Raw genomic sequence first — 23,973 nt, forward strand, 5'->3', positions numbered from 1 at the left:
TGCCTGGCGAGGGGGCAGCCGGGCCAAGGGGGTCTCTGGGCGCAGGAGAGCCTGTGGGGAGGAGGGGGGAGAGGAAAGGAAGCGCCCCTTCTCTCTCAGGCAGCCCCATGTCTCTTCCCACCCCCAGAGGCTGGGTCCATCTCTGGACTTCACAGAGGACCTTGCGAGGCAAATCTGGGCGGGGGGGGAGTGACCCCCCTGGCTTCCCTGAGTCCGCCCCTCCCCCACTCTTCTGACCCACAGGGGGAGGGGCAGCCCTTCCCTACTTCTCATTCATCCTCTTCCCTCCCAGCCTCCCTGTTTGCAGATTGAAAACCACCTCCTTCTCTCCCCGCAAACCCAGGTCACCCCCAGATATGATGCCCCCCCTGGCCGCCATCTCGCCCCCCTGCTGTGGGGAGGAGGAAGGAGGGGGGCCATGTCCCCATGGAACCCCCAGAGGCAGCGCCGTCCCGTCCGCTTCCCATCCCAACACAGGGAGGGGCTGCTCTGTAGATGTAGCTCTAGGGGCAAGCGAATCCCAAAAGGAACCGGAAGTGTCGCTGCGAAATGCGCCGGAAGTTTCCTGACCGGAAAAGGAGGAGGAGCGTCGCTGAAGAGCCCCCGTCGCCGCCGCCCTTTTTATTGCAGACAAGGAAAGCGGACTAATCTGGAGCCAGGGAGGCGGAGGACCAAGAGGTAAAGAGGAAGGGGGGGGGAATAGAGGGGGGGATAAGGGGGGAGGAGGATGAAGAGACCCCCCCTAAGGAAAGCGCCCTCCCTGGGGCCCGTCGACAGGGACCCCGATCCAGGCCCCGACCCAGGTGGGAAGGGGGGACCCAACACCTGCAGGGCTGGCCTTGCAAGATCTCCTGGGCAGCAGCAGGACCGTCAGACTCCCCTTCCTCTTTCCTGGGGGGCCGAGAGATGCTCAGCTGCCCTGCCCCCCCTGGACGCCTTGGCGGGAAGGGGAATGAGGACCCCCAGCAGGGCTGGGGGTGGGGCTGAGGCCCCCCATTCTCCCGGTTTGCCCCTGGCAGAAATCCCTGGGGTCGTGGGGCGCCTGGCTGGGTCCCTAAGAGACCAGCTCAGTTTGTTCTGGGGATAAGCTTTCGTGTGCATCCACACTTCTTCAGATTGGACAGTCTTCTACCTGAAATTTGGGAAACACTTTCTCTTTCCTTGCAATAATATCTCTTTCAGACTGTGAACTTTCAGTCCAAAAACCTCTCCCTTTATCTTGTCCAAACAAGATGATTTGATGGTATTGAAACCAATCCGCCATCACACCTCCCACCTCATCCTGTTTATTCAGTTTTATTTTTTCTTCCGAAAAGTCCGAAAGATCTCTGTAAGTTACCCATTGCTTCTTCTGTATTGCATTTTTAAAAAAGCTGTTGCTTTTGTGGGTTGGAGCCAAAGAGGTGTTTTTCTTTCCAGAAGATTATTATATTTATCCCATACTGTAAAAAGGATTTTCTGAATAACTTGATTCATAGAGCTCTTGTTTTAGTTTCATCCTGCCATAAATAAGCATGCCAACCAAACATATTCTTACGACCTTTGTTCTAAGAAAAAACCTGTTCCTTTCCCCTTATGGGGTATCCAAGAGCCCATATAGTCCTTAAGTGGGTTCCATATAGGTAGGAGAAAATAACAGAGACCAAGCAGAGTATACTGAGAAGCAAAGCGGCTAGTAAGCTTGGTCTTTATTGCAACAGTGTCCCCCCCCCTCACCACAACTAGGAGGGAGGTGTGCAAGGCCTTAAATAGTCTTTTGAAATTGCCCACCCAAGACCACCCCCCCAAATATCATACAGAAGGAGACTGTCTACAGCAGGAATAGATCACAGGAGGCGGTCTACAGCAGAAAACCTGTCCTCAAGGATACCTGTTAATGGTCACTAACTGCATTACCTGGGCAGCCTGGCCATTCTTTTGTGATGGTAAATACTTTAGTTCCTGAATCCAGGTCACAGGCCCACCCTGTTCATCCCTCCTTAAGACAGTATTTGTAAGCACAAAGACAATGGGAAGGCTTCCATTTGCCTCCTTTCCTGCGGAGGAATATTTGAGTACGTTTCTGAGCACAATTCAAAGTGTTGGTGCTGACCTTTCAAGCCCTAAATGGCCTCAGTCCTGTATACCTGAAGGAGCGTCTCCACTCCCATCATTCAACCTGGACACTGAGGTCCAGCTCCAAGGGCCTTCTGGCGGTTCCCTCCCTGCGAGAAGTGAGGTTACAGGGGACCAGACCATTGCCCTGTGGAACGCCCTCCCATCAGATGTCAAGAAATTAAGCAGCTATCTTACTTTTAAAAGACATCTGAAGGCAGCCCTGTTTAGGGAAGTTGTTAATATTTCATGCTTTACTGTTTTTAACACTCGATTGGGGAGTGATTGAGGAAACTCAGCCAGATGGGCAGGGTATAAATAATAAATTATTATTATTATTATTATTATTATTATTATAGGTCTGTGGTGCTTGATGTTTAGGCATAGTAAATATTAGGATTTAATTAGCATTTGTGTGTTATAGCGGGAATATGTTATAAGATGGTCTCCTTGAATTTTAGAAAGGGAGTTATGTAAAGGGTTTTTCATGTTTGATCCGTGTTTCTGTGTAAATGCTGTTTGTCAGACTGAGAATGTCATCAGGAAGGTCTAGGAAAGGGTGCACCTGCTTCTGAGCATCAGAAATGAGTATGGAAAGAGTTAATATCATTAACCTACCCGAATCAGCCCCCACCCTTTGTAACAAGCAGCTGTAGTTCTTTTGGGATTTAATATCAGCTCATGAAAAGTTGGGCACATGACCCAGAAAGCTGCCTGGCTCCATCCGTCTGGAGGCGGAGATATGTACCACACGCCATAGTCGAATTCGGCTGGACATGCCATGGGAACGCAGAAGGGGCAAGCAAGGAAGGGGGAGACGGCCAAAGAAACCTGCTCTCACACAAGTGCCAACCCCCCGCCAATTCCGTAACATTAGCAAAGCCCAAGTTCAAACACCACCCCTATTTAAAAGAGGCCCCCGTAATGACACACTGGACTGCCCTTTATGGTTGCCGTAAGTTACTGTCCAGGGACGCGGGTGGCACTGCGGGTTAAACCACAGAGCCTAGGGCTTGCTGATCAGAAGGTTCGAATCCCCGTGACAGGGTGAGCTCCCCTTGCTCGGTCCCTGCTCCTGCCAACCTAGCAGTTCGAAAGCACGTCCAAGTGCAAGTAGATAAATAGGTACCACTCCAGCGGGAAGGTAAACGGCGTTTCCGTGCGCTGCTCTGGTTCGCCAGAAGTGGCTTAGTCCTGCTGGCCACATGATCCAGAAGCTGTACGCCGGCTCCCTCGGCAAATAAAGTGAGATGAGAACCGCAACCCCAGAATCGGCCATGACTGGACCTAATGGTCAGGGGTCCCATTAGCTTTAAGTTACTCTCTAAGTCCCAAAAGTGTGTAGCAACTCCGGTCTACTTTGCAGGGCTGTTGTAACAGGGACCCCCTGCGCCACGACCCTGCCTCCCCCCCCCATCGGGAAATGGGTGTGAAACTGACCGGACCCCCCCTCTCCCGGCAAGGGATTAAAAGAGATGAAGGGGGGATGTCACCTTCCTGCCCCGGAGGGCTTTTTCCCAGTAAGGGGGGGTCTCTTTCCCTGCCGCCTCCGGGGATTGAACCCGGGACTTTCTCAGGAGAGAAACAGGAAAACGGAGCTTGTTTGGAAGGAGGAGAATTTGTCTCTCCTGGGAGGGAGGGGCCACTCATTCCCCCCCCCATCAGTGAGCTCCGCTTCCTAGAGAGGCAGGGAGGTTTGGAGGGGGTAAGGGGGGAGGGGAGGGGCCTGATCCATATTCCCGGAAGAGGAGCAGCTCTGCAGAGGAGGAGGGAAAAGAGGTGCGAAATATATCTATATATTGGGGGGGGGGAGAGAGACTGAGGAGTCCATGGAAGGGTTAATGGGGGCGAGAGAGGCCGGGATGGAGACCTCCCCCCCCTCTTGGGATGGGGGGAGATTTGGCAGGAAGCTGAGCCGACCAGGGGTCCTCTGGGGAAAGGGGTCCCTCGGGGGTGGAGGGAGGAAGTGGGAAAAGTTTGTCCCCCCAGATAAGACTCCCATCATCCCTGGCCAGGGAATATGAAACTGATTTGAAGATTGGTTTCTTCTTTACACATTATTATTATTATTATTATTATTATTATTTATTTACCTTCAGGTAGACACACCACTGGTTTCATCTTCTTACTTTTCTTTCCCACAATGGATGGATGTTGCTATTTAGTCGTTCAGTTGTGTCCGACTATTCGTGACCCCCTGAACCAGAGAACGCCAGGCACTTCTGTCTTCCACTGCCTCCCGCAGTTTGGTCAAACTTATGCTGGTAGCTTCAAGAACACTGTCCAACCATCTGTCGTCTCCTTCTCCTTGCGCCCTCCATCTTTCCCAGCATCAGGGTCTTTTCCAGGGAGTCTTCTCTTCTCATGAGGTGGCCAAAGTCTTGGAGCCTCAGCTTCAGGATCTGTCCTTCCAGTGAGCACTCAGGGCTGATTTCCTTAGGAATGGAGAGGTTTGATCTTCTTTCAGTCCATGGGACTCTCAAGAGTCTCCTCCAGCACCAGAATTCAAAAGCATCCATTCTTCGGCGATCAGCCCTCTTTATGGTCCAGCTCTCACTTCCATACATCACTACTGGGAAAAACCAGAGCTTTAACTATACGGACCTTTGTTGGCAAGGTGATGTCTCTGCTTTTTAAGATGCTGTCTAGGATTGTCATTCCTTTTCTCCCAAGGAGCAGGCGTCTTTTAATTTTGTGGCTGCTGTCACCATCTGCAGTGATCATGGAGCTCAAGAAAATAAAATCTCTCACTGCCTCCATTTCTTGCCCTTCTGTTTGCCAGGGGGTGATGGGCCCAGTGGCCATGGTCTTCGTTTTTTTGATGTTGAGCTTCAGACCATATTTTGTGCTCTCCTCTTTCACCCTCAATAAAAGGTTCTTTAATTCCTCCTCACTTTCTGCCATCAGGGTTGTGTCATCTGCATATCTGAAGTTGTTGATATTTCTTCCGGCAATCTTAATTCCGGCTAGGTATTCATCCAGCCCAGCCTTTCGCATGATGAATTCTGCATATAAGTTAAATAAGCAGGGAGACAATATACAGCCTTGCCGTACTCCTTTCCCAATTTTGAACCAATCAGTTGTTCCATATCCAGTTCTAACTGTAGCTTCTTGTCCCACGTAAAGATTTCTCAGGAGACAGATGAGGTGATCAGGCACTCCCATTTCTTTAAGAACTTGCCATAGTTTGCTGTGGTTGACACAGTCAAAGGCTTTTGCATAGTCAATGAAGCAGAAGTAGATTTCTTTCTAGAACTCTCTAGCTTTCTCCATAATCCAGCGCATGTTTGCAATTTGGTCTCTGGTTCCTCTGCCTCTTCTAAATCCAGCTTGCACTTCTGGGAGTTCTCGGTCCACATACTGCTTGAGCCTACCTTGTAGAATTTTAAGCATAACCTTGCTAGCGTGTGAAATGAGTGCAATTGTGTGGTAGTTGGAGCATTCTTTGGCACTGCCCTTCTTTGGGATTGGGATGTAGACTGATCTTCTCCAATCCTCTGGCCACTGCTGAGTTTTCTAAACTTGCTGCCATATTGAGTGTAGCACCTTAACAGCATCATCTTTTAAAATTTTAAATAGTTCAGCTGGAATATCATCACTTCCACTGGCCTTGTTATTAGCAGTGCTTTCTAAGGCCCATTTGACTTCACTCTCCATGATGTCTGCCTCAAGGTCAGCAACCACACTACCTGGGGTGTACGAGCCATCCATATCTTTCTGGTATAATTCCTCTGTGTATTCTTGCTACCTCTTCTTGATGTCTTCTGCTTCTGTTAGGTCCTTACCACTTTTGTCCTTTATTATGGTAATCTTTGTACGAAATGTTCCTTTCATATCTCCAATTTTCTTGAAGAGATCTCTGGTTCTTCCCATTCTGTTGTTTTCCTCTATTTCTTTGTATTGCTCGTTTAAGAAGGTCTTCTTGTCTCTCCTTGCTATTCTTTGGAAATCTGCATTCAATTTCCTGTATCTTTCACTATCTCCCTCGCATTTTGCTTGCCTTCTCTCACCCACTATTTGTAAGGCCTCATTGGACAGCTACTTTGCTTTCTTGCATTTCCTTTTCATTGGGATGGTTTTAGTTGCTGCCTCCTGTATAATGTTACAAGCCTCCATCCATAGTTCTTCAGGCACTCTGTACACCAAATTTAAATCCTTAAACCTGTTCCTCACTTCCACTGTGTATTCATAAGGGATTTGACTTAGATTGTATCTTACCGGCCCAGTGGTTTTTCCTACTTTCTTCAGTTTAAGCTTGAATTTTGCTATAAGAAGCTGATGATCTGAGCCACAGTCAGCTCCAGGTCTTGTTTTTGCTGACTGTATAGAGCTTCTCCATCTTTGGCTGCAGAGAATATAATCAATCTGATTTCGATGCTGCCCATCTGGTGTTGTCCATATGTAGAGTCGTCTCTTGTGTTGTTGGAAAAGCATGTTTGTGATGTCCAGCTTGTTCTCTTGACAGAACTCTTAGCCTTTGCCCTGCTTTGTTTTGATCTCCAAGGCCAAACTTGCCAGTTATTCCTTTTATCTATTGATTCCCTACTTTAGCATTCCAATCCCCTATAATGAAAAGAACATCCTTCTTTGGTGTCACTTCTATAAGGTGTTGTAAGTCTTCATAGAATTGGTCGATTTCAGTTTCTTCAGCACCCGTACTTGGTGTATAAACCTGGATTACTGTGATGTTAAAAGTTCTGCCTTGGATTCATATCGAGATCATTCTATCATTTTTGAGATTGCATCCCAGTACAGCTTTCGCCACTCTTTTGTTGACTATGAGGGCCACTCCATGTCTTTTATGGGATTCTTGCCCACAGTAGTAGATATGATGGTCATCCGAACTGAATTCGCCCATTGCTGTCCATTTTAGTTCACTGATGCCCAGGATGTCAATATTTATCTTGCCATTTCATTTTTGACCACATCCAACTTACCCAGGTCCATGGTTCTTACATTCCAGGTTCCTATGCAATATTTTTCTTTACAGCATTGGACTTTGCTTTCACTTCCAGGCATATCCGCAACTGAGCGTCCTTTCGGCTTTGGCCCAGCCGCTTCATCAGCTCTGAATCTACTTGTACTTGCCCTCCGCTCTTCCTCAGTAGCATGTTGGACGCCTTCCGACCTGAGGGGCTCGTCTTCCAGCGTCATAACTTTTATATGCCTGTTGTCTTTGTCCATGGAGTTTTCTTGGCAGGTATACTGGAGTGGCTTGCCGGTTCCTCCTCCAGGTGGATCACGTTTGGTCAAAACTCTCCACCATGACCTGTCCATCTTGGGTGCCCTGCTCGGTATAGTTCATAGCTTCTCTGAGTTATTCGAGCCCCTTTGCCACGGCAAGGAAGTGATCCATGAAGGGGACAATGGGTATTATTCACCTTTAATACTCACCTTTTTCAGTGTCACACATATTTTTATCTTGTGATCTTCAGATGAAGAGAGGTATACAAATGTAATAAATAATTCCCAGTTGGAGCAGAGCTAGAATATCCAGAAGCCCTTGGCCACCCACGGCCAAGGAGGAAGAACAGTGAGAGAGGCCTGAACAGGGAATCTCTGCTAAGATAAGCCAGTGTCAGGAGGCGGGTGCGAGACATGGCGGCATATAATTAGTATAAATCATAATTGGGGTGGGTGTCTCAGTCTGGCCTTCCCAGCAGTCAGGCTCCAGCTGCTTTCCTTCTGCATCTCCAGCTCTCTCCATTCAATAATGCAAAGCTGAGAGATGGAGGTCCAGCCCCAAGAACATTCACCAACTGAGCACTCCTTCAACCGACCACAAGCACAAAGCCTTGTCACTAGACTTACATATGGGTCTTCCAAAATGGTCAGTATGGACATCCTGAGGCCAAAGGGACTGTGCAGGTGATTAATAAACATCTAGAGGTCGAAGGGGACAAAATGTGGCCCAAGGGGTGGAGGATTATAGTGCAGAAGATGAAGAACATCATGATGAACTTAGGACCCTGAGGAATATTGGAACATACAGCAGCTCCCTTTCCTGTGAGAAACCACTTTTTATAAAACGTAAAGCCCACAGTTCAACCGTATTCTAAGATAATGCTGCTCCATTAACAATAATTAAGGGTTATAAAAGGCTGGTGGTGCATGACCATTATTTTACATTATTTCATTTGCCTTTCCTAAAAATTTGGAACGTATGGAGGACAACACGTTAAAATAAGAGCAGGTGCTAATTGATGTGTAATAGTCCTTTGTTCTCTTCCTAGAAAACAAAAAGGATTTTCTCCCTACCCCTCCCTATTGAAAGAAGACAATAGAGAAGCCAATCAGAATTCTGGTGGGCCATGTCTAATGGGAATAACGAAGAAACCATTTAAATGCATGGAGTGTGAAAACAAAGAACATAAACAATTTGAAAGTATGGAGTGTGGAAGGAGCTTCACTGACAGTGGAAACCTTAGAAAACATCAATGGTCTCACACAGGGCAGAAACCATTTAAATGTATGCAGTGTGGAAAGAGCTTCAGTCAGAGTGGAGACCTTAGAATTCATCAACGGACTCACACAGGAGAGAAACCATTTAAATGCATGGAATGTGGAAAGAGCTTCACTACTAGTGGACACCTTAGAATTCATCAACGGACTCACACAGGGGAGAAACCATTTAAATGCATGGAGTGTGGAAAGAGGTTCAGTCAGAGTGGACACTTTAGAATTCATCAACGGACTCACACAGGGGAGAAACCATTTAAATGTACGGTGTGTGGAAAGAGCTACAGTCAGAGTGGAAACCTTAGAATTCATCAACGGAGTCACACAGGGGAGAAAACATTTAAATGTATGGAGTGTGGAAAGAGCTTCAGTCAGAGTGGAGACCTTAGAATTCATCAACGGACTCACACAGGGGATAAAATATTTAAATGCATGGAGTGTGGAAAGAGGTTCAGTCAGAGTGGACACTTTAGAATTCATCAACGGACTCACACAGGGGAGAAACCATTTCAATGCATGGAGTGTGGAAAGAGCTTCACTGAGAGTGGAAAACTTAGAATTCATCAACGGAGTCACACAGGGGAGAAACCATTTAAATGCATGGAGTGTGGAAAGAGGTTCAGTCAGAGTGGACACTTTAGAATTCATCAACGGACTCACACAGGGGAGAAACCATTTCAATGCATGGAGTGTGGAAAGAGCTTCACTACTAGTGGAAACCTTAGAATTCATCAACGGACTCACACAGGGGAGAAACCATTTAAATGCATGGAGTGTGGAAAGAGCTTCAGGCGAAGTGGAGACCTTAGAATTCATCTACGGTCTCACACAGGGGAGAAACCATTTAAATGTATTGAGTGTGGTAAGAACTTCAGTCGGAGTGGAGACCTTAGAATTCATCTACGGACTCACACGGGGGAGAATTCATTTAAATGCGTGGAGTGTGGAAAGAGCTTCACTACTAGCGGAAGCCTTAGAATTCATCTCCGGACTCACACAGGGGAGAAACCATTTAATTGCATGGAGTGTGGAAAGAGCTTCACTTATAGCGGACACCTTAGAATTCATCAACGGACTAACACGGGGGAGAATTCATTTAAATGCGTGGAGTGTGGAAAGAGCTTCACTACTAGCGGAAGCCTTAGAATTCATCTCCGGACTCACACAGGGGAGAAACCATTTAAATGCATGGAATGTGGAAAGAGTTTCACTGATAGTGGATACCTTAGAATTCATCAACGGACTCACACAGGGGAGAAACCATTTAAATGCATGGAGTGTGGAAAGAGTTTCACTGATAGTGGATACCTTAGAATTCATCAACGGAATCACACAGGGGAGAAACCATTTAAATGCATGGACTGTGGAAAGAGCTTCAGTCAGAGTGGACACCTTAGAATTCATCTACGGACTCACACAGGAGAGAAACCATTTAAATGCATGGAATGTGGAAAGAGCTTCACTACTAGTGGAAACCTTAGAATTCATCAACGGACTCACACTGGGGAGAAACCATTTCAATGCATGGAGTGTGGAAAGAGCTTCACTGATAGTGGACATCTTAGAAAACATCAACGAACTCACACAGGGGAGAAATCATTTCAATGCATGGAGTGTGGAAGGAGCTTCAGTACAAGTGGAGTTCTCACAAAACATCAACAAACTCATACAGGGGAGTAACAATATAAGTCCTAGGGAAGTGGACAGAGGTTCAGTTGTAGTGGAAGTCTTACAAACCACCAAAAGACTCCGAGGGGTAAGAGCTGTAAGAGTGGAAACACCTACAGGCCATCAATTAAAGAAGAGAAAGGGTTTAAATCGAAGGAGTGTGGATCCTGATTTGGTTATTATGCAACACTTTTTAGACTGTGGAACCTTTTTCTCTCCGAGTCGACACTTTCTTTCACATCAATAACAGGAAATCAGTCTTAATTGCATGCAGCGTATGTGAGCTTCTGTTGTTTGTATGTAACGCGGTCTAGACATTTATTTAAAGTAATGAAGGTAACATTTCACATTAGTAAGCATAATATAATATTTAATGTGAATCTGTAGTGTTGCTGCTGAATGAGGGTGGACTGAGAGTGAGCTGGTGTTGGTGTTTGGTGGAGGGAGTTGGAAATGTTTGTATCTGGGAATGGAGAGTTTCTCAAAGTGGAGCTGAGACTGGTGGTCTTGCATGAGGAGGGAAGGGGGCACAGGGAAGAAGAGGCCGTACCAGAGCATCTCAAAGCAATGTGCTGGGGGGCGGGAACCATGGTGACAAAAGTGTGTGTAGAATGCTATCCCCAAAATGAAACCGTAAGGATGAGTATAATGGGGAAGGAGGTTCAGGCAGGTCCCCAACCCAGAGTGCTAAGGGTCAGCTTCCTCCAAATCCACCTTTGCGACTGGACATGTTCTGAGGGCAGTGATGGCGAACCTTTTGGAGACGGAGTACCCAAACTGCAACGCAAAACCCACTTTTTCATCACAAAGTGCCAACTATTGCAATGCACTCTGTGTGGGGCTACCTTTGAAGGTGACCCGGAAACTACAACTAATGCAGAATGCGGCAGCTGCACTGGTGACTGGGAGCGGCCGCTGAGGCCAAGGAACACAGGTCTTGAAAGGCCTAAATTGGCTCCCAGTAGGTTTCCGAGCACAATTCAAAGCGTTGGTGCTGAACTTTAAAGCCCTAAATGGCCTCGGTCCAGTATACCTGAAGGAGCATCTCCACCCTCATTGTTCTGTCCAGACACCGAGGTCCAGCGCCAAGGACCTTCTGGCAGTTGTCTTCCTGCGAGAAGGCAAGTTACAGGGAACCAGGCAGAGGGCCTTCTTGGTGGTGGCACCCGCCCTGTGGAACACCCTCACACCAGATGTCAAAGAGAACAACTACCACCAGACTTTTAGAAGACATCTGAAAGCAGCCCTGTTTAGGGAAGCTTTTAACGTTTGATGCATTATTGTAATTTAATATTTTGTTGGAAGCCGCCCAGAGTGGCCCAGCCAGATGGGCAGGGTATAAATAATAAATTATTATTATTACTATAACGCGGCAATTCTACCTGTATACAGTGGCACCCCGCAAGACGAACGCCTCGCGAGACGAAAAACTCGCAAAACGAAAGGTTTTTTCGTTTTCGAGTTGCCTCGCAAGACGAATTTCCCTATGGGCTTGCTTCGCAAAACGAGGCTTGCCCCGGGGACAGCGGGTCTTCTCTTTTGAAGCAAGGGGCGGCGGGGAGAAGCGATCTTCTCCCCGCAGCCCCAGGTCCGGGGACAGCGGGAAGCGCTTCCCGCTGCCCCCGGACCTCTTTTGAAGCAAGGGGCTGCGGGGAGATCGCTTCTCCCGGTGCTCTGAAGCCGGGCGGGGGGGAGGGAACACCTGCCCCCACCGCCCGGCTTCGGAACGCTGCTCCGAAGCGGGGCGGGGGGGCGGGAACACCTGCCCCAGCCGCCCCGCTTTGGAACGCTGCTCCGAAGCGGGGCGGGGGAGCGGGAACACCTGCCCCAGCCGCCCCGCTTCGGAACGATGCCCCGATGCCGGGCGGTGGGGCGGGAACCTCTCACCCCGCCGCCGGGCATCGGAACGAGGTCCTGGACCTCTTCTGAAGGCAGGCAGGGGCAAAAGTCTTTGCTCCCCCCGCCTGCCTTCCCGGGACAGCGGAGACTTCTCCGCTGCCCCGGGCGATCTTAAAATGCTGGCGGGCGGGAGCGAAGCATTCGCTGCCGACCCCCAGCATTTTAAAATCGCCCCGGGACAGCAGGGGCTTTTAAAATGCTGGCGGTCGGCAGCAAAGCCCTCCTGTCCCCGGAGCTTGCGGGGCGGGAGGTGGGAAGAAGGGCTTTTCTTCCCACCGCCAGCCTTCAGAACAGCCTTCTGAAGGCTGGCAGTGGGAAGAAAAGCCCTTGTTCCCCCTCCCAGCCTTCAGAAGAGGTCGGGGGACAGACTGTCCCCGGACCTGGTCTGAAGGCGGTTTCCCTAGGAACGCATTAATTGATTTTCAATGCATTCCTATGGGAAACCGTGCATCGCAAGACGAAAAACTCGCAAGACGAAGAGACTTGCGGAACGAATTAATTTCGTCTTGCGAGGCACCACTGTATTTAATTTTTTTCTGTTTGTTTCACATTTCTTCTTTATGACTACTCTTGTAATAAATAATCCTTCATAAAAGTTATTGCCTTACATTCTTCATTAAATTGTCTTTCCATTGATCTGTAATGTTATGGTATAACTCAGTGCTTTTTTTCTTTAAAAAAAATGCTTAGGGGGTACTTGTTGCGTTCGCAAAGTAAAGGAAGGATTGAACTCTGATTAAAAAGAATACACACAGAGACTTGAACCAGCAAGACTCTGGGAAGGGTGCATATAATCGTTTCTCTCTGTGCTTGTCCGATTCCCACAGCCCCCGGCCCAGGCCGTTTTATTCACAAAATAACTTTTTACAGAGTGTTCGTAAGAACTAATCAGATTTCAGCAAACCCACGTGGGGAGAAAGTTAAGCTACTAAAACGAATTAAGCACAAATATTTCTGGGGTAAACAAAGAACAGAACTACAAAGAAGAGCATCTGGCAACCCCGCAGGTCATAAGGAGGGTGGCCAGGAGGACAGCGGATCATTATCCCCTTCATGTGAGATCTGTTTCCTGGCTCTAAGATTAACATCCTAAGATTCCCATACAGAAACCTGCTTCAAAGAAGCTTGCCCACTATCTTTATGGCCCAGGATGCCTGCCTGGCGAAGCAAGAGAAATGGGCAGCAGAGGGAAAAGGGCATGAAAAGGGCACAAATGTAGAATCTTATGGGATTTAATCAGAAATTATCGTCAATATATCAAACCCAGTCAACACAATGTCTTCATCGTGGACGCGATGGCTTGATGTATATTTTATAATTCCACATGGTAATCCCATCTGATCCCTACAGTACTCTCATTTTCACCACTGGGGGAGGGGAAAAAGACAGTTGTAATTGAGAAAAATAAATACCTCAGTTTTCAAACACCTTAGTTCCCAAACTACTTGCAACCTGAACTCTTCAAACCCAGAAACGAGTGTTCCAGTTTTGGAACTTTTTTCGGAAGCCGAACATGCTCTGTTCTGAGTATAACTTCCGTTTTGAGTGCCATACTTCTGTTTTCCTTGTGAGGGAAGGCGGGCCGGGCGGCAAGTAGGAATGGGATCGGGCTTCTCCGCTAGGCAGCCTTGCTGCTTGCACGGGAACAGGAGCTGGAAGGGGGCTGCTGAGCTGGGGAGGGACAGGCTCCGTCACCCTTTCCGTTGAGGGGTTTGAGGCTGCACTCCCCTCAAGGGAGAATTTTAAAGAACCCCCCACCTCCGCCTCAGATCCCCTGCAACCCCGTGAAGGCAGCCAGGCGGAATAGTTGCTGGCGTTGGGGAAGGTGGAGGCAGCCCGGAAGCTGCATCTGAGAGCCCCTGCACCACTTGAAGGCAGCCAGACCGCTCCTCAGCGGAGCTTCCCACTCCCGCTCCTACTTGTGTGCAAGGAGGAGTGGAGGCAGGGATCTCTCAGCGCAAAGCCTCCACTTCTGAGAGATCTCCGCCCTGCTCCTGAACAGGGCTGCCTTCAGAGGTCTTCAAAAGACATCTCTTTGACATCTGATGGGGGCGTGTGTTCCACAGGGAGGGTGCCACTACCGAGAAGGTCCTCTGCCTGGTACCCTGTAAATGTGAGGGAACTGCCAGAAGACCCTCGGAAGTGGACCTCCGTGATGATGGGGGGATATTTTCTTTTCCTTGTGTTAGATGGATGTTGAAACAAGGTGTGATTGACATGGGCATGTCTGGATCACAGATTTCTGCCCAACACCACTCCTCTTCTGGGAGATACCTGTGATGTTTTGATGACCCACTGAGAAATGTGTTGTGGGAACTATTAAAAACTCATGTCATCTTTGTTCTGGAAATTTTCTTTTTTGCTTTTCTTAGAGATTGAGACCTTTGTTGCAGCAAATAAATGATCAGACCTTCTGGCCACTGATTTCCTTCCTCATTGCTTGCCTCCCATCTCGCGTTTTCTGATCAATCCAGCATCCGCAGGGCTAGACTCCAGCAAAGTTGGAAAGCTCCGCCGGGGCTGCTGCTTCTGTCTTCTCCGGCCAACGCAGCCTCCAACCTGCCCTGGAGAAGCCCAACTGGGGCTACTGGGACGACAACTGGGACAGGTAAAGCCAAACATCTTCAGGCCTCTTTGCGGGCGGGCCAAAATCGCTCATTTCCCCCCGAAATATAGTCCGGCCCCCAACAAGGTCTGAGGGACAGTGGACTGGCCCCCTGCTGAAAAAGTCTGCTGACCCCTGATCTAGTAGATCCATTGTTTTAACCATATCAAAAAAGTATTTGGTATTTTGCCTTCTTCTGAGATACTTTCCCTCAGTGTTCTGTCATAGTCCAGTGATATTAGTCCATTAAATTCACCCGTAATAATTATATTTCTGTCATAAACCTCAGACATACTTTCCTCCAGTAGTTGGAAGAAATCTCATGCGAAAAGTGGCTCTGAATCTGAAAGTCCCAGTCCCAAATCTTAATCCTGCCACCCTAAGATATTATAAGCAAGCCCCACATTCCTCTTTCCACCTGCAATAGGGAGGTTAGAACAACACTTAATACCCTGCAGGGATCCTAAGAGCCAGAATTGCTTAAAATTGCAGGGAGAGAGAGAAAAACTGGATTTGAAATGACCAAAGCACAAGATGAGAAGTCTCCCTACTAAATGAGGGAAGGGGGAGGCATGGGGGGGGGGGCTTTTGAAGTCTCCCTGCTGGCAAGGGAATTCCAGAGCAATGACACCACTGTCTGTCTGGAATCCCTCACTGCCTCATCTCCAGCAGGAAGGGAGGATTTCCAGACTGGGACCCTTCACTCTTAGGGGGAGGTGCTGGGGCCTGGGCAGCTGGATGGATGGATGGACATCAGCCTGCAGAAATGCTCCCCCCTTCCTTTCACAGGACTGTTGTGGTGTTGCATGTGAGTGACAAGGCAACACTCAAGAACAGTTCCCACCAACCAACATTACATCATTCCTCCACTGCCCACAAGAGGGCGATCTTTCCTCTACACATGGTAGAATCCTAGAATTGCAGAGTTGGAAGGGACCACGAGGGTCATCTAGTCCAGCCCCTGCAATGCAGGAATATTTTGCCCAAAGTGGGGCTCAAACCCCCGACCCATAGATTGAGAGTCTCATGCTCTACTGACTGAGCTCTAAAAGGGAGAGTTTCAGTTCAAGCAGAGCCCAGAATAATTAGGGTTGCCATATTTCAAAAAGTAAAAACCAGGACCCCCCAAAATTGTAGAACTTTTTCTTTTTCTTTTTTAGACAAGGCCCCAAATAAACTGAGAGCCAGTGTGGTGTAGTGGTTAAGAGCGGTAGTCTCGTAATCTGGGGAACCGGGTTCGCGTCTCCGCTCCTCCACATGCAGCTGCTGGGTGACCTTGGGCCAGTCACACTTCTTTGAAGTCTCTCAGCCCCACTCACCTCACAGAGTGTTTGTTGTGGGGGAGGAAGGGAAAGGAGAATGTGAGCCGCTTTGAGACTCCTTAAAGGGAGTGAAAGGCGGGATATCAAATCCAAACGCTTCTTCTTCTAAACGCCAAAAAAGCCCATGAGTTTTCAATTGACTTGTCTTTAATCCAGGGCAAAGTGCCTTCTTTTGGAAATCCCCCCCCCCCTATTCTGCCCCTATTCTGTGTGTGCCTTGCAGAAATGCCTCCTTCCAGAAATGAATGCAAGTCGAAAGAGTCGTACAGCTCTTCCTCCCCCTGGCAAGAGGCTCCAGGAGGGACATGGCCCCCCAGAGAGGGGTTTGGGAGAGGCGTCCCTTCTGGGGCCAAGGCTTGTGCAGGGACATCACAGGGACTGTTGCAGGAAAAATCTGAGGGCTCCCTTGGACAAAAATAAAACACCAACCAGAGCAAATTGAAGCAAATCAGCAGCCTGTAGGCCTGGTCTTTATTGAAGAAAGACTGTCGCGACAGGGTGCTCCCCTCACTTGCAGGTGAGAGGAAAGACCCAGAAAAATGGTGTGCCAGGTCTTATAAAAACTTTTGAAATTCCCCTCCTCTAGATCAAGCCCACCCCCAGAAACATCATGCATACATTACAGAAAGGAGGGGTTGAGGGAGGAGTTGGTGGTAACCTGAGTGTCTTGTCACCTGGCTGGTTCCTCCCTTCCCCCCTACCCCTCGAGTCACTTCCAGGAGACAAAAGGGAGTTTGCAGTTTCCTGCCCCCTGAGGGAAGATCTGATCATTGTCCTTTGTTTCAGTCCATGCTGAATCCACTCCCATATGCAGGTTCTTTGTGATTTTGATTGTCTTCTGTCTGGGATCATCTGGGCAGGGCTCCTGCAGATGTGCTGAGACAGTGAAGGGATTTTGGCTGACCAGGGTCAAACCCCCCTCCCCTTTTCTTAGTTCTTGTCATATGGAGTAAAATAAAAATGGAACAGTGCAAATCCAATGTATGGTTGATTTTCTATGAATTTATAACAGAAATGTGGCGTATGTAGTGTGTGAGTGTGTGTGTGTATGAAGTTTGTACAAGCAGAATGATTGGGGTGGGGGGGTTCCTGCTACAGGACGGACAGACAAGGCCCAGCCTGCTGTGCAATATTATACCTTGCAGTTGTCACGGTTTCTTTAGAAGGGGCAATGGGGTCTGTTTTGCAGATCCTCTTTCAGCAAGAGAGCAAACATTCTCCTGGATCTCAAGGCAGAAGCAAAGGAGAACCTTCAGCCAAGTATCGTGTGGGGAGGGGGGGCCAGGGGAGCTGCCAGGGCAAGGCTGTGGGGCAGGAGGCCAGGGCCCCCCTCAGCAGAAAGAGCCGCAGGTCCTGTGAATGTGAAAGGGCCCATTTGCCTTGAAATGGGACCGTTTGAGGAAGGAGAGTCTGCCAAGGGCACGTGGTCCCAAGAGCCTAAGATCTGGGGGGCCTCCTTGGAATGAGCAGAGGAGCCTTTTCCAAATTTCATCCCTGGTATCTGGGACGAGGCCTGCTCCTGGGAGGACCAAGCAGGGGGCTCTGAAGCCCTTTTCCTCCTCAAAGACTCATGGAGTTGTAGAGTTGGAGGGACCTCAGGGGTCATCTAGTCCAACCCCCTACATTCCCTCTCTTCTGCAGACCAACCCTGCCTGCGGTTGGTGATGCCTGGGTCTTTTTCCCTCTGAGGAAATCCCTTCTTGTCTGCAGATTTTATAGTGTTTGCTCCCTGTCTTAGGGTGAGCTTGATGGTCCTGGTTCCTCCTCTGCCATTACATTGTGAACCGCCCTGAAAGCTACAGTTGAAGTATAGAAATTTAATAAATAAATGAATACATGTAAATATGGGCCCCTGGGAGTGTTTTCCCCTCCTTTCTCTCCTTTGGAACTCCCTGCCTAAGGAAACCAAGAGGCGCCTTCTTCATTGTTCTCTTTTTGGCACCTTTTGAAAATATTCTTGCTCAGACAAGTTGACCCAGATGTTGAGGAAGCTGAGGTGATTTTAATGCTTTTTTTCATGTGTTTGTGCTTTAAAGCACGGTTGCGATTTCCCCCTTGTTTTATATTTTTGTAAAGCATTTTGAGGTGTTGCTTTTTCCCCACAATGAACTGATGTATAAATTTTATGAAGTGAAATAAATAAAACTACCCAGAGTGTTTCCCCCTCACCAGCCTCCTGGGATTCTTGGCAGGCTGAGGGGGTTTATTACCCGCCCTCCCCACTAGCAAAAAGTGGTTTTAAAATGGTGTCTGGTCTGCTGCTCTGCTGGCTGACGCTGCCTCCCAGTCTGATAAAGGGGTGCAAAGGGGACTAATGGAGGTTGTGTCAATCCCTCAGGAGGACTGTGGTGGATAAAGTCAGGACCCACCATGGGGGGCACAGGGTCTCCTTCCTCCTTGTTTCACAGCCCCCAAATGCCGGGGTTTGGGGCCAAGGTGTGGGGCTGGGGGGTTTGTGGAGGCGCCATCACTTCAGGGGGGTCGTGAGGTGTGGCAGGTGGGGGTTTCATCTGGACATCCATCGTGTTTCCCTCTGAGTCCTGAGGGGATACTAGAAATTCCCTCAGACCTTGGTAAATCTTGAGATTTCCTGTCAGTTTCCCCCAGAAACAACAAATGGGACAGAGGAGTCTCTTAGGGAATCCTGGAGAGTTTCTGTGGAGAAAAGGGTGGACATTTTCCCCCCTCACAACACGCAGGGACATTTGTGAAGAACCTGGGCAGAGACAAGGGAGCCTCACTCCGCCTGAGGTGTTTCCCGCTCTTTTCTCCTGAGGGAGCCCAAACATGAGGAGAAAATGGCTTCCCTGTGGAGACTGGCATCCTTCCCTCCTCAGGGCCTGAAGGGTCAAGGAAGGGATGCCCAGGGGGGCAACAGACTCCATGTTCCCTCCTCCAAGGGGCCCAATGTCAGATAAATGGAGGAACAGAAAATTCCCTCAGGAGTTTGAGTCACAGGAGGATTCAAAAGATGTTTTTTCCCTCCCCCTGAAGTTTGTGGAAACACTGGAGAAGGCATTTGGCTCTCCTGAATAGCTAGTTTGAAATCAAATTCATAATGGAATCACCTCAGGAGACCATGCGGTGTGTGGAGGGTTTTCCCAGGGGAAAATGGCTCCCAAATCAGTTCCCCTTTGATGGCTGACACACAGACTGGATTGAAACAGACGTTTCTTTCTTGTATTAGGATGTTTGTGTGGTAAACCACCTTACGGTGTTGAATGGTTACATAAAAAGGCCTTAAACAAGACAATAACCCAAAGGTGGGGAATGTTGGAAGTATGACTGAAGGTCACCTTCTTTCAGGTGAAGTTGTGTGGAAATGGGCAGATCAGCCCTTTTTCTTACATCCAGGATTGTCAAGTGTGGCGATACTTGAATGTTGAAATCTAAAAGAAATAAAATAGTTGAAGGACCACAGAGGGAAGCTGAAGAAAATCTTCATTGGTGCAACTCAGAGGAAATATTTTCAAGGCTGTGAAATCTGCTTCTGCCTTGAAGTGGGTCGGGTGAAGATCCCAGTCAGAGGGTGTAGGGATCAGATGGGATTACCATGAGGAATTATAAAATATACATCAAGCCATCGTGTCCACGATGAAAGCATTGTGTTGACTGGGTTTAAATCCCATAAGATTCTACATTCATGCCTCTTTCGTGCCCTTTTGACTCTACTGCCCATTTCTCTCTCCTCACATGTCACGTACACAGCAGTACACAGCAGTTGCTTCGCCAGGCAGGCATCCTGGGCCATAAAAGATAATGGGCAAGTTACTTTGATGTAGTTTCTTATATATAATCTTAAAAAGTTAATCTTGGAGCCAGGAAACAGATCTCACATGAAGGGGATAGTGATCTGGTCTTTCTGGCCATCCTTCTTATCATGTTTATTTCTTACCTCTGGGGTTGCCAGATGCTCCCCTTTGTAGTTCTCAACTTATTTACCCCAAAATATTTGCATGCTAATTAGTGATGTAGTGTAACTTTTTCCCCACGTGGGGTTTGATGAAATGCTCAGAGGAAATATGATTGGTTCTTATGAGCACTGTGTAAAAGATTATTTTGCTAATAAAATGGCCTGGTGAGGGGTGTGGGTTACGCACTTTTCTCCGAGAGCTTCGTGTCTTGTTTTTTAATCAGGGTCCAGTCCTTCCTTTGGCCACAGAACGCAACAAGAGGGCACATCCTTAAGATCACAAAAGAGCAGGATTACTTACAGAGAAATTAACTAACTACTCTCCCTGAGGAGATAAAGTCAGCAGGGTGAGGGTCTGGAGCAGGGACTCTCTCCGAAAACGGGACTCATCCTCCGTGTCGCAGGGCTGTGGGGAGAAGCTTTCAATAAATACATTTGGACATTCACCATTTTATGGAATGGTAGAGAAGGGACCCCAAGGGTCATCTAGCCCAACCTCCTGCAATGAGGAATCTCAAGGATCAGGGTCCCCATCAGGGCTTGAAGGACCAGTCCTGGCAGTCTGACAAGATTCATGGTTGTTTTCAGGGACAGCTCAGGCTCCTCCAGGGAGATTCAAGGCACAAATTCTCTAGCAGAGAGGTGCATAGAAGGAATCGGGTTGCCATAACTTGCAATCAACAAGCGGAAAGGGAAAGACAAAAAGAAACTTTCCCCAAATGACAAGCAAGCAACGGGGGGGGGGGGGACGACACTGTCGTTCTTGATCTGTGACTCCTTCCATCCTCCTTCCAAGGAGGTTTCCACCCTCTGAGCATGGACAGAGGGCAACTGGCAGGAAGAACAGAGCTTCTCCACATCCCAGGATCTTGATGGAGCAGCGAAGTCTAACTCATGAGTCCTGCAGGCAGAGTAGAGAGAGACAAGCCCATCACTGTGGGGTGAGGAATGGGGAGAAAGGGATCAAGAATCCCTGGCAAGATTGGGGGGGACACTCCATAGAGCGGCCATCAGATATTTTGAACTACAATTCCCATCGCCGCCAGTTATGGGCCTGGCAGGGGGGGCTCTGAGGGAAGGAGGCAGTGGGAGGGAGGCTGACCCTTTGCTCAGCAGGGAGGGAGAGCGTTTGACTTACTGTTGGGACCAGGAAGTCAGACTCTTAAGAGATCCTGCAGGTGATTCTAGCCCTGGAGCCGTTTATGTGATAAAATGATACTCTACTGTACTCAGAATATTAAATTTCCTATTTGCTCAATAAGCAAGGGTTAAGGCACACAGAATCTCCTGTAAAAAACCCTAGAAAGCATTCTGTCTGGTCATATTCTCTGTTTCCACAGGGCAGGATGAGAACAATAGGAACATACTCTTTAATACTTCCTTCCTCTCCAAAGCCCAACTCTCTTTCCACCATGTGTATAAGTTGACCAGATGCACATGGCTAAAGCTCCTACTTTCAGCCATCTTAGCTATGCCTACCACCTTTTAAAGGTAAAGGGACCCGTGACCGTTAGGTCCAGTCGTGACCGACTCTGGGGTTGCGGTGCTCATCTCGCTTTATTGGCCGAGGGAGCCGGCGTACAGCTTCTGAGTCATGTGGCCAGCTTGATTAAGCCGCTTCTCGCAAACCAGAGGAGCGCACGGAAACGCTGTTTACCTTCCCGCTGGAACGGTTCCTATTTATCTACTTGCACTTTGACGTGCTCTCGAACTGCTACGTTGGCAGGAGCAGGGACCAAGCAACAGGAGCTCACCCCGTCGCGGGGATTCGAACCACCGACCTTCTGATCAGCGAGCACTAGGCTCTGTGGTTTAGACCACAGCGCCACCCACATCCCCTACCACCTTTTATGTTAATGTAATTTAGCAGTTTTAGTCAGTGTACTATTTTATGCTGTGTATGCTGCCTCCAGTAAATATAAGTAAACTTTTTTTGTTTTGTTTATCTTACTGTAAATGTGTGGTTCATTCTCTGCAACGTGGGATAAAGAGGAGGTCATCTGACCCCAAGATTAACTCCTAAACTTCAGTTTAGGAATTAAATGTTTTGCATGCATGTAAGTATGTATGCAAAACATTTAATTCCTAAACTGAAGTGCATACATAACTTTGATTCATAAGCATGCTAGAGATCCAGAGCTGGTTAAGAACTACAACCTATTTCTTTGTTGAATAACGATTATTAACAGTTTGCAGACGTATTAGCTAATAGATTGAAAACTGTATTAAAAGAGGTAATCCATCAAGATCAGGTTGGATTTTTGCCAGGAAGACAAATGAAAGATAATGTTAGAAACATAATTAATGTAGTAGAATATTTAGAAGTGAGCACAGAAAGACAAGCAGCTTAATTTTTTTTAGACACCATGAAAGCATTTGACAATGTCTCCTGGAACTTTATGTTTAAGGTTTTGGAATATATGGGTTGTGGAGACATTTTATAAAAAGAGTTAAGGAAATATATACTGAACAAGCAGCAAAATAATGTACTTATTGAGAATTGTAAAATAACCAAAGGAACAAGACAAGGTTGCCCGCTGTCAACTTTATTGTTTATAATAGTTTTAGAAGTTTTGGCACAAAAAATAAAATGTAATCAAGAAATTAAAGGAATAAGGGTGGAACAGACAGAATATAAATTAATAGCTTCTGCAGACCATGTGGTGATATCTGTAGAAGAACCAATAAAGTCAATCCCGAAAACACTAAAATAAATATTTTTGGGGGGAGAAATAGGCCTTAAGATTAATAAAGATAAAACCAAACTCCTGGAAAAAATATGAATGATGAGAGTAAAAATAAACTGCAAAGTTTATCAGGCTTAAAGATTGAAAAGAAGATTAAATATATGGGTGTGTAAAGGTAAAGGGTAAAGGGACCCCTGACCATTAGGTCCAGTCGTGACTGACTCTGGGGTTGCGGCACTCATCTCGCTTTACTGGCCGAGGGAGCCATCGTACAACTTCCAGGTCATGTGGCCAGGATGACTAAGCCGCTTCTGGCGAACCAGAGCAGCACACAGAAACGCTGTTTACCTTCCCACCTATTTATCTATTTGCACTTTGACGTGCTTTCGAACTGCTAGGTTGGCAGGAGCAGGGACCGAGCAACGGGAGCTCACCCCGTCGTGGGGATTCGAACCACCAACCTTCTGATCAGCAAGTCCTAGGCTCTGTGGTTTAACCTACAGCGCCACCCGCACCCTCATTTGAGTTAACAGCAAAGAAGATACATTTGTATAAAGAAGATTATTTGAAAACTTGGGAGGATAATAAAATAAATTTGCAAATGTGGAGTAGAATGAAACTTTCATTACTGGGTAGTGTGTCAATTATTAAAATGAATGTATTACCAATGGAGTTATTTTTGTTTCAATCAATACCAGTGATCAGGTTGTTTCAACAAATAGCAAAAAGATATTTCTAAATATATCTGGCAAGTGAAAAAACCCAGAATAAAATATAAAATATTGATGGATGCAAAAGAGAGACGAGGTTTTTCTCTGCTGGATATGAGATTATATTATGAAGCATTTTGTCTGTGCTGGATGAAGGAATGGTTGTTCAATGATACATTGGGCAATACATATTGGTCATAATATAGAAATGGATGCATTTATGGAATATGGATATAAAATTTACAGCATGTTATAGTCTAAGAGAAAACTATATGAATATGCTATATAAATGGTATCTAAGTAGACTGGAAAAAATGTATAAATTCAAATCAAATGTGTGTTGGAAATGTAAAGAGAAAGAAGGTACCTTTTTCATATGTGGTGGTCTTGTAATAAGGTTAAAGCTTACTGGGAAATGATATATAATGAACAGAAAAAGATGTTTAAGATAACATCTATTAAAAAACCATAAGCTTTTCTTTTGGCAATTATGGGATCAGGACTACCTAAACAGTATAGAAATTTATTTATGTATCCAACCATAGATATAAGAATGTTAAAGGTAAAGGGTAAAGGGACCCCTGACCATTAGGTCCAGTCGTGGCCGACTCTGGGG

At 47.3% G+C, this 23,973-nt stretch overlaps 2 protein-coding genes and 1 long non-coding RNA gene across 6 annotated transcripts in view; 1 reads left to right on the plus strand and 2 right to left on the minus strand.

Annotated features, from left to right (window-relative positions):
* Positions 1-23,973, minus strand: part of LOC308470191 — a 127,839-nt gene that overhangs the window by 16,622 nt on the left and 87,244 nt on the right. The gene's annotated exons all lie outside the window — the stretch shown is intronic.
* LOC308469460 (uncharacterized protein) lies at positions 229-14,544 on the plus strand. 4 transcript variants are annotated; one of them, XM_080991951.1, is made up of 3 exons: positions 594-678; positions 1,183-1,330; positions 8,328-14,544. In XM_080991951.1, the coding sequence occupies exon 3, from the start codon at positions 8,413-8,415 to the stop codon at positions 10,231-10,233; it is 1,821 nt and encodes a 606-aa protein (XP_080848077.1). In that variant the 5' UTR covers positions 594-678; positions 1,183-1,330; positions 8,328-8,412; the 3' UTR covers positions 10,234-14,544. The 4 variants fall into 4 exon arrangements, with proteins under 4 accessions (XP_080848074.1, XP_080848076.1, XP_080848077.1 ...); XM_080991948.1 differs by lacking the exon at positions 1,183-1,330 and having other exon boundaries at positions 229-678; XM_080991950.1 differs by lacking the exon at positions 1,183-1,330 and having other exon boundaries at positions 578-678; positions 8,309-14,544.
* Positions 20,726-23,973, minus strand: part of LOC308471945 (uncharacterized protein) — a 43,266-nt gene continuing 40,018 nt past the window's right edge. Inside the window, exon 11 of the mRNA XM_080996263.1 lies at positions 20,726-20,861. Within this exon, the coding sequence (XP_080852389.1) occupies positions 20,848-20,861 (14 nt within the window). The 3' untranslated portion in view covers positions 20,726-20,847. The remainder of the gene's footprint in view (positions 20,862-23,973) is intronic.

Source organism: Podarcis pityusensis (assembly GCF_964106645.2).
Source record: "Podarcis pityusensis genome assembly, chromosome: 2".
Lineage (NCBI taxonomy): Eukaryota > Metazoa > Chordata > Lepidosauria > Squamata > Lacertidae > Podarcis > Podarcis pityusensis.